At 38.5% G+C, this 10,924-nt stretch overlaps 1 protein-coding gene across 1 annotated transcript; it reads left to right on the top strand.

Moving 5' to 3' along the window:
- The first annotated feature begins 106 nt into the window (after positions 1-106).
- EIF2S1 (eukaryotic translation initiation factor 2 subunit alpha) lies at positions 107-9,911 on the top strand. The gene is made up of 8 exons (XM_041398473.1): positions 107-308; positions 1,681-1,922; positions 3,324-3,403; positions 3,829-3,980; positions 6,420-6,526; positions 8,192-8,289; positions 8,929-9,072; positions 9,372-9,911. The coding sequence occupies exons 2-8, from the start codon at positions 1,682-1,684 to the stop codon at positions 9,495-9,497; spliced, it is 948 nt and encodes a 315-aa protein (XP_041254407.1). The 5' UTR covers positions 107-308; position 1,681; the 3' UTR covers positions 9,498-9,911.
- The last annotated feature ends 1,013 nt before the right edge of the window (positions 9,912-10,924 follow it).

Genomic DNA, 10,924 nt, shown 5'->3' with positions numbered 1-10,924 from the left:
GGAGCCCGGCAGCCCGCGGGCCGCGCTCCCCCGGCCTCCCGCCGGCGCCGCGCCGGAGATGGGCTTTGCCCGGCCTCCTCTCCGGTGCGGCGCCGGTCGGGACCGGCTCCGTTTCCGCAGACGTTGTGCGGCCGCGAGGGCCTCGGCTGAGGCGTGTCCAGCCTCTGGAAAAAGATGAATTCCAGCTTCGGCGCGGTGGGCGTAGTGTTTTTCCTGGGGAACGGAAGGCCGGAATGGAAGGCGGGTGGCTGTGGAGAGAGGAGCGTGTGCTGAGCGGGGTTTGTCCGCTCCTGCTCGCTGTGGCTCCGGTGCGGTGCTTGCAGTGCAGCTCCCTCGTGTACCCCATAAGGGCCTGCAGGATTCAGCACAGCTGCTCTGAGTGGGCTGGAAAGCCGAGCTGTACAGTTTTCCTTTTTAACCTTGGAGTTATTTGTTTACCTTCAGCTTACTCAAAGTAATACAAAACCTTCAAAGTGTTTTTTAATGGTTTGCTAGTCTGTATTTCCCCTTTTTACAAGTCAAGAATGGAAATAAGGGTGGAAATGGTCTTCTGAATTGTGTGGACATGTGTACATAGCATTTGGCATTACCTTCCGACTCTGATTTTAAATTTTCTTATAGCTCGGAAGCACTAGCACTGCTGTAAAGATCATGACTAAAACTTCAAAATGGTGACTAAAATCTTCTGAAAGAGTTATGTGTTTGGCTTGGCATCTTAGGCTCCTGCTGCTGTAGAAAATTTTCTGTGTGAAACTTCAAGGCATAGACAACTGAACTAACCTAGTTAGACGTTTAAGAGCATATGGATTCGTTATCAGAAAAATAAAGCAGTTTAAGCATTCCTTCTTACCACTCCTTGATTATAAAGTGTTGCTTTTGCCCCTTTTTTTTTAATGGATAATGAAGGAATTCTGTTTTTTTCATGTGGTTTTGTTGGGTCTTTTTCCCCTCCAGACTAGCAGTCTGTTGGGGGGCACTTTTTTTGCCCTTTCAGTACTGCAGGCTAGGCTAGTTCTATTCTGATTAATGCCTTTGCTTTCTTTGCTGAGAGCCGGCCTTTGGAGCAGGTCTTGCAGGATTACTGTGAACATCTCGTGCTGGAGTCTGCTTCTCCTCAGTACTACAGAAACATCTATCTATGCTTCTTATTTTCTTAGTCTCACATGCTGTCTTATTATGTGCATACAAAATCCTTCATGAGCACTGCATGCTTCTCTCCTGTGTCCTCCTGCTCTTACAGTCCAGTTGATGATATTTGAGAGTGCCTTCCAACTCAGAACATTCTGTGCATCTGTGGGAATGTTACACACTCTCATGACTTTAGATGCAGGTGAGGTGTGCAGTGCCACCTTTCCACCACTTGAAGAAGCCTTTCCAGTGTGCTGTGTATAGGCAGTGTGACAGGTGAAGTGAGTCATGAAGTCTGGGTAGCAAAGCTTTTTCTACATTAATGCAAAAAATAGCATCTTAGGAAATGGTTGTGGTAATAGTACTTGAAATGCAAGTTAATTAATTACTTATTTTCTATTAAAACCTAAGCACAACCTTATCCTAATTGCTACTTTTTCTGCCACTGTTCCTCTCTATTGTCCCAGTCCTTGCTGGTTACTGCCATGTTTGTAGGAAGAGGCAGTGATGTACTGTGGAATAAACCCTTTGTTTTTTCTGCTGGAATTCCAGAATGCCGGGACTAAGCTGTAGATTCTACCAGCACAAATTCCCCGAGGTGGAAGATGTCGTGATGGTGAACGTTCGGTCCATTGCTGAAATGGGAGCCTACGTCAGCCTGCTGGAGTACAACAACATCGAAGGCATGATCCTCCTCAGCGAGCTCTCCAGGAGGCGCATTCGCTCCATCAACAAGCTCATCCGCATCGGCAGGAACGAGTGCGTCGTGGTCATAAGGGTTGACAAAGAGAAAGGTATCCGGGCCTGTGGTGGGCTCTTCAAGATTGAATTTGTAGACAAATGCAGATAAACTAAGCAGGTGTTTGTGGGTTTTGTCAGGGCTGCTTTTGTTTGAGCATTGAAGTAAGATAGACTATCACTGAGCATACCTATGATCGTTCTTTGTTCCTCTGTGTCCTTTGGGAACTGGGTTAATGAAAGTAAATCACGTCAGTAAAGATTTAGGTGGGTCCTCACCAGATCAGTCACTGAGCTATAGTGAAGTGGAATTTTCTTTTGATATCTATGTAGATTTTCTAAGTCAACTGAAGAGAAGGATCATTTGCTGTAGATGTAAATGTCTAGATGCTAAGCATTTAGTGGTCACCATCCATCCTGTTTGTTAACAAGTCTCAAACATTGTTGATAAAGGTGATGACGAGTACGTAATCATTGTGAATTTTGTAGAGAAAAGTTAGAATTGTACAGGCAGTTTTGGTTTTTCCTGTCTTTTGAACGTTTGAATCTTTGAAAGTTTTTAAAATGTAATTTCTATTGAGAACGTTTCAGATTTTGATAATATTGTTCCATGCAATCTCTAAAATCTCTGTCCAGCTATACAGAAATAATAAACACGGAGCATGTCTCCTAGAAATGTTACTGTTGGTATGATATTTCTCAAGTTATATGCCTAAGTTATATGCTTTTCTAGAATACTTCTGAAACTGCAGTTAACTCTGAGAATAAATAATGAATGACAGGACAAGGAAAAGCAGAGACGAAAGAAGGGCAAGAATAAACTTATTGCAGATAAATCAAGTGAAATAAGTTTCCCAACACCTCTAATGAAATTATACTTTTACAAATTAATCTTGTTTTTATATTACATATTACATATCACATTTGGAATTCATCTAGTGGTCTTTTATTGAGCTTATTGGAGAGCATATAGTTTGTGAGGAATAGGTGGAGGACTTTTATAATTTAGAAGAGGGTTCAAAAGAAATTTTTTCATGGGCATTTTTTTAGGCTGAGCCTAATTTATTAGGAAACTGTTCAGAGCTAAAGTGATGAGGTGCCAGCCTTAAATTGTGTTGAGTACTACAGAAATGTGCATTAAATTTGCTTCTTTGTATGCTGGAATGATGTTTTTTTCCCCAAACTGTGTACAGAAATATAAAATTAGATCACTAGTTGCTGAGATAAAATTTGCTACTGTAAGTATTTACAAGTGAAAGAATTTTGTATCCTAATTTGGATCATATTTTGCTTAAATTCATCAAGGTTTGGTCTTGTTTCTCTCTGTAGCAAAATATGGCAATACTGTAGGCAGGGGGCAAGTCCTGAGCCAGGGTGTTTGTTCTTGAGTTTCCCTTGAAGGAGTCAGACTTAGATTGCACAATGGCTGACATTTTTAAAATCATCTTCCCCAACAGGTTATATTGATTTGTCAAAAAGAAGAGTTTCTCCAGAGGAGGCAATCAAATGTGAAGACAAATTTACAAAATCAAAGACTGTAAGTTGCCTTTCTATATTTAGGCCCTGTATATTTCCAGCTTCTTGAGCAACCAAAATGCACAGACATAAGCTAAAAGTAAAGCATTTAGATATTAGGCATACTGTGATTCTCATTTACCTATGCAAAGATATGTAACCAGCCTATGTGTCCATGAGTGTTACATGGTAAGCTGCTAATTAAATAATTAATAAATCAAGAAAGGTGTCACTTGAGAACTTATGATGTAAATGGGTATATTTAAATGATCAGAAATCCAAAAGTATGTGCAGGTTTAGCACACTGTGGGCAACTTTTTATTGAAAAGATGTGCAGGTAGTTTCAGGCTCCCATCCTTACTGCTGTGTGGTGTTAACACTTCCAAGCAGAAATTGTTGTTTGCTTTCAGTATTTGGTTTGGGGTTTTTACCACTCCGGTGTTGCAGGTTTACAGCATCCTTCGCCATGTTGCTGAAGTCTTGGAGTACACTAAGGATGAGCAGCTGGAGAGCTTGTTCCAGAGAACTGCCTGGGTGTTTGATGACAAGTACAAAAGACCTGGATATGGTGCTTATGATGCATTCAAGCATGCAGTCTCGTAAGGACTTCTTCTGTACTTCTAGAGGCTTATTTCAAATTGCAGACAAGTATTTCCTGAAGTAGATCTGTCACCACATTCTTTTGGGTTGCATCATTTGGTTTCTTTCCCAGAATCAGTATGAAGAATATACTGGTCAAGTAAATCTAGTAAATTTTGACAACAGTCTAATAGAGGAAGAACCCCTGGTCTTTGTTTGTCAGAATTTGCCTGGTTTTAGTGCCAGGCAGATTTTATCAGAAATACCTAGCGTTATGTCTGAAGACATTTCTACTCAGAGCTTGATTGTCACTCTTCCACTGCACAGGCAGCTTTTTTCTTTTTTTAAATGGAACAAGTTGACTTGCTACTTGTTAAGAATGGGATCATAAACTTAGAAATGGAATTATGAACAGGAAGAGGTGGAAATTGTGATGCTAAGGAAGTATGCACTGAGATAGATGGCTTTTATTTTTTTAATCGAGTTTGATATTTTAATTAGCTTTCAGAATCGAAGTATTTGGTTTCCCTCTACAGAATCTGCTGTGAAATTGTCAGTCCTAAACTGGATTTCTCAGTAAACATTTTTAGTTTTCTTCTTGTATAGCACCCAAGTGTGTGCGTGATGAACCGGAGTGGAACGCTAGGTGGCAGTAATAATGCTTTTAGAAATGGTTACTCTAGGAGGCAGGGCACTCTCTTTTAAGTAGCTGAAAACCAGCTCTGCATTTTGGGGGAAGAAACAGCTTTTGTCCTCGTTTAGAACTAATGTGTTTTGTTTCATATTGTAATGATTATTTTCTGGTGATAGCAAATTTACTGGTAAAGGGCAAATCTGGGCATACTGCTGTAAAAGGAATTCCAGATCACTCTTAACTGATAAATACTTAGTTAAACACCTGTATAATAGATTTTTTTTAAAAACCATCTCTAGTTACACTGGCTGTTTTAGCTTCACTTGTATACTCATGAAAGCTCCTGAGCATAGGCCTTTTGTTTTTCACTTGCTATTCAGTTTGGAGCACAAACTTGTGAAATTATCTGTTCTCAAAACATCTTTCCGTCAGCAGTGTCTTAAGATTTCTGACTGTGGAGTGCAACTTCTATTTGTTCCTGTTGTGCTCCTTCCTAAATGTTCATAAATGCTCCTTCACAATGTGGATATTGCTGCCTTCCTGTTTTTGCTGGAGTGCTGTGTGAGGTTAAGAATTCCCTCTAAGGATTTGGCTTATTATTCCTTTCTTTCTGAGAAAGCTTTGTACTGAGAATTAGTGTTTTGGATTTCACACAGCATTATACCTGTGGCAGAAATTGGACAGTATGTTTACCTTCTAAGCAGTAAAAATTAAATATTGGGGACCTATTGTTGAAAGCATACAAAATGCTTTAACAGGGGGATTTAACAGGATAGTTTGAAATAAAGCAGAATTTGTATGTACCGTAAATCACTTCTGTCATACAGGTTCATATTTTGATCTGTAAAACCTGTCATGTTTCTGGGTTCTGTTTCCTTTTTTGGCCCTTCTACTGTCTATACTTAAGATACAAAAACATGAAAGATTATTTTTCATTAGCAGCAGAGACCAATCTCTAGTAGTACCTCTGGCTTTTGAGCCATTTTATTTCATGTTTGCCTGCTGGTAGTATTGTAGGTGATCTGGTATTTTTTTCAGAAAACTGCTACTTATGTCTCTGCAGAACAGAAACTGTTTTTGTGAGGAGTTTTTTGCTTATGTTCTCTATTTCAGATAGATTTGGGATAAATTTAAGACAGCAGTAGAAAATTGACACCACTTCATTAAAAAAGAGCTGGTAATTTATATTGGTAAACAGCAGAGGAGTTTGCTTCTGTGATGTCAGAGTTTGAAACTATTAGCTTGGGATTTACAAAGCCTTTATCCTTGCTTTAGCTGAGAATGTAGCCAGCAGATAAGTATTTGTCTGTGATCCAGACACTGTTAAAAACAAATACCAAATAATGTGGAATGAATGTGGGTTACTTTGTAGAATGACAAATATCTCGTGTTTGAATGAAAAACTAAAATAATTTAAAAACTCCAGATTCATCATGGATTTACTTTTATGTGTATGAGTTTATCTTCAAGTTGCAGGAAATATAAAAATATCAAGAAGCTGAATACTTGTCACATTCTGTTTGTCTCATGTAGAGGGAGCAAGAGAAAAGCCATTCCTTTGCTTTAAAAAAAATTTAAATCATTCAGATTATTTCTTCTGGGAACAGATTGAGTAAACTGCTGTGTTTACCAATAGAAAATGCTTTGAAAATAGATGTGTTCATTTTCTTACAGAGTTTCAATGAGTTCTTAAGAGATTTCCCTGTTTTCTTTGCCTAGTAGGTGTCTAGGATTATTTGTGAGAAATAGAAATAGTACCAGAAGTTTATGTTGTGTTGCATTCTTCTTCAGTATAACTTCTGTAACATTGCTTTGCTTGGCTCAGAGACCCTGCAATCCTGGATAGCCTGGATCTGACAGAAGAAGAGAGGCGTGTATTGATTGACAACATTAACAGACGTCTGACACCGCAGGCAGTCAAAATCCGAGCTGGTGAGTTCTTCCCACGTGCTCCTTGAACCTATCTGGATGCTTAGGTTGAGATAGTATCTTGTTGCAAACTATAAACTCAGTTAAAACTAGTGGTTCATAATACTGATATTTGAATGGAACTGTTCAGAATTAAGACACCTTAATCAGGGATTGCTTTCAAATAGCCTGTGTGGGTTCTATCCCAAAGTTTAAGGTGGTTTGGCTTTTATTTTTCCTCCCAAAGTGCAGATTCCTTGGAACACAGACTGGTTGTCATGATAATGGGGTCTGTGTGTCATTGGCACACAATGAAACGAAATATTTTATAGTTATTACTGCATCTACAATATTCTCTTTCATTATTCAGAGTTTTAAATTCGTTGATTCCCTGACATGATAATTGAACTCTGTCAGCAGAGCTACAGCATGCACCTTAGTCACTTGTTCATTAACATGTGAAAATAGTATTTCTAACAGGTTAATTGCAAACTGTTCAGTAGAATATATCAGCTCAAGCTAATGTATGAGCTAGTTTGTCTCTTACTAATTTAGTGTGGGCAGAAAAAGCACATGACTGTATGACTTCAGAAGACGTACTTCAAAACTGTAAATCTGGCTCTACAGAACAGCCTAAAGGCACACTTGCCATTATACAGATAGTGCAGCCGAATCACGTTTTTAACTACATTGAGAAATTGCCTCTGCTCTGCAAGAAGAGCATTAACACTTGCTGATTGCTATGGAGAGAAGAGATAAGCCTTTTCCACTCTGAAATCAAGAAGACAGTACAAAAAGTAAGATAATGTAAAATTCCTCTACCTATTGCTTCAGGCTGCCAGGAGTTAACAGAGTTCAAAAATTTGATTTGATTGCCATGAAGAGTGCATTTACTAACATGAATAGCACTTCATCGCTTTTGAAAATAAAGTTACTTGATGAGCATATCTTGTTACTTCCTTCATGCTGCCTCTTTAGTTCTGATGGTCTAAGTCATTAATTTTGTCATCAGCGCAAGTGTAGAATCTTGCCATTGGCTTCTGTTCTCATCCTGAGGCTGACTGGGATGTTCCTCTGTGAATTTGTTCCTGATAGCTCAGAATTAGCAGGTTTTTGTGAGTCACCTGGAAGTGAAACCAACTTCTTTGTGTAGCCTAGTCTTGTGCCATTGCTATGCAGGTAGAGAAATCTTTGTCTTTACACTCCTCAGGGTATTACAGATATCACCAGTATTAGTTTATGCCTTGATTTTCAAACACCTACAAAAGGCTATAACCAACTGTAATTCTAACCATTTGTTAACGTTATAAAAATATATTCTAATGCTCCTCAAGTGATGCCTCTGTGCCTCTTGTAATTGCTGATGGAATTCCATAACTTTGTGGATGTGCTCCTTTTCAAGTTTCAATTTTCCTGATCTTGCACTTTCTCTGGTATTTATTGCTTTTATATCTTCATCTCTCCATGTGAAGTACATAATTATTGGTGTTGTATTTGTTGGATGAGAAGTGAGTGAATATGAGTCAAGCAAATGTAATGCCTTCCTCAGATTTGGAAGCTACTGAGGCTCTCATTGTGGATAAACATTGGTTGCTAAAAAGATTTGTTAAAGCTTAAGTTAAAAAGCTTTAAATATTTTGCAGCTCTTGGTAATGGTAAAATTTTATTATTTGTATTTCTTTGTCATAGATATTGAGGTGGCCTGTTATGGTTATGAAGGCATAGATGCAGTAAAAGAAGCTTTGAGAGCAGGCTTGAACTGTTCCACGGAGAACATGCCCATCAAAGTGAGTGTCAGTCTCAATAATGGAATCAAAACCAAAATTTTCTGATGCCCTCAGGGACCAGTAGTGTGCAATTGCTCTGCCCCATCCAGCCGTGTGCCTGATTTCCAGCTCTTCTCTAGCAGGGCTGTAACACACTTCTTCACCTGTGTGGTGGCAGTCCTTCCTGTAGTTGTGCAGTGCCTTTCAAAGTTTGGGAAGCTGTATTTATTCTGATCAATTTATTAAAGTCTGGTATTGGCACAGAACATACCCACTGTTCATTTATGCAGTCTTAAGTAGGGAGCAATAAATTTTATTTTCATGTATGAGATTGTGTAAGAAAAGGAAAGTTTGCTCCGCTGATGTTTGAGTGTTGGTAGAATGACTACTGTACCTAGGCCTAGTTTTTCTTCCCCAGTAGTTTTTGGATGTTAAGTGAACTACTGAATTTGTGTTTTTCAAAAACTGGGAAGTACTTTCTCCTTTGAAAATTACTTTTTATAATGGTCTGTTGTAAGAAAAAAAAAGTTTACTTATTCAGTGTTCATAAAAAAAGAAAACATATGAGTGTTAGTGCTTGTAATTTTTGGTCTAACTAGGCACAATGTCTTTTCTTTTGTTACTGAGTTTGCTTTTTCCCCAATCTGTACAATGTGGTAGATTAATCTGATAGCCCCTCCTCGTTATGTGATGACTACTACAACACTGGAGAGAACTGAAGGACTGTCTGTTCTGAATCAAGCCATGGCTGTAATTAAAGAAAAAATTGAGGAGAAGAGAGGAGTCTTTAATGTCCAGATGGAGGTAAGAACAAATTACATTCTAAAATACAACTTCTTTCCTTGCAATACTTCTAAAGTAGAGCGAGATCAGTAGTGCTACAAGAAATCTCAGCAAAAAGTGTTGCTAAGTCATTAAAAAACCAGAAATATCAGGACCTCTCTGTTCCTGAAATAAACACTTGGCCAGAAAATCTAATTTTCCTGGGTTTTATTGTGTGACTTCAGGACGTATTTTATCTCTTGCTCTTTATGTAGAATCAGTCTATAAATCATGTGACCTTTATGACAGTTTCCCATGTGTTCTGGTTTGGTTTTTTTCAGCCTAAGGTGGTCACTGACACAGATGAGACTGAGCTTGCAAGGCAGTTGGAAAGACTGGAGAGGGAAAATGCTGAAGTGGATGGGGATGATGATGCCGAGGAAATGGAAGCCAAAACAGAAGACTAAATGTTCTGGGATACTTAGAAGAGACACCATATGAAAAATTAGAAACCCCATTGCAAACACTCTGGACTAAATGATTCCGGTATTGAAAACTTCAAAAGCAAATATATGAAGTGTTTTCCTGTTTTAAAAAGACCAAAATGTAAAAGGCTCTTCTAAATAACATTTGGTGCAACAACTTACACAAATTGAACCCTTTGAAAGGAAGGTGCCTAGTCAAATTCAAGACACAGATGTGGCCAGATGGAGTTTGCAGCCCCATACTTAACACTTTCATACATAACAATTCCTAGTTGGTGATTACAGCTCAGTGCATCTGTTCATGATCTTTCCTGGGAGCAGCAAAACCAAGCAAGTGGAACAGTTCTATACAGAATGTATTTGAGAAAATATTCAATAAATTTCTGGGCTATGTAACTCCAAGGTTTTGGGTTTTTTCCTCCTCTTTTGTCACATGGCCTAGAGTGGTGTGAACATGAAACCTGGAACAATATGATTAATAGGTGACTCCTCTTTAACACTGAAAGGGCTTTCTTTTGTTTGCTTTAAATCAAGCTGAGAATGAGTGGAACAAAATATTTTACGTTAATGTTTTCCTTGCAAGTTTGTTGATGCAGACTTGTGTAAATTAGCATTTCCTTTGTTTAGCATCTGCCTTTAGGGACCGAGAACTTGGAAACTTTGAACATGGCTTGTTTTCATTCCAATAAACATAGCTAATAAATGAAAAACTACTCATAGTTGCACTTTGCTCTGATGGGTGAATATAGCAGGAGCATTAATGAACTTACATAGTTCAAAATGGATGGCCACTGTCTGTGAGCTCACTGCAACATGACCTTCAATTCTGCCTGCCCTGTATCCTATTTACACTGAACTGAGATACTCACTCTAAAAAAAACCTGTTTATCTTCCTCTGAAGAAGAGAAACAAGATGTGTTTTCTAAATTTGAGTTAAAAATTAAATTCCTGTTTTCCTTTCAGGGGGAATTGTGGGGAGAGTTGTGCTTTTTAAGTAACCGTTCCAGCTTGCTAGATTTCTAAGTGTGTTGGTTTGGGATTTTTTTTTTTTGTTACTGTCATGTCTAATACTGCCCATTTTTTTTTTCTTAATACTTTGTTACGCTAGAGGGAAAATGCATGAAGAATGAGGCTTTCAGCCTTCACTAGTCATTCTTATTATTGCCATGGTACAAACTATTTACTTGCTACGTGATGTTGCCACAAAAGGCATTCTAAAAGGGCATACGTATTGCAACGTGTTGCTCGTCCATGCTGGGGTGTCAGAGAAGTTCATGTGTACCCAGCTGTGATAGTAAAGCAAAGCCAAAAAAGGTAAATAACTTTCAGTCTTTACAGATTGTTGGAAAATATTTGAATTTGCAAATTTGCAAAATGAAGAAAAATATATTTTAAATCGTTATCTCAAA

Source organism: Onychostruthus taczanowskii, unplaced genomic scaffold, assembly GCF_017590055.1.
Source record: "Onychostruthus taczanowskii isolate IOZ18803 unplaced genomic scaffold, ASM1759005v1 scaffold1, whole genome shotgun sequence".
Taxonomy (NCBI): domain Eukaryota; kingdom Metazoa; phylum Chordata; class Aves; order Passeriformes; family Passeridae; genus Onychostruthus; species Onychostruthus taczanowskii.
This window is presented reverse-complemented; position numbering and strand designations above follow the sequence as displayed.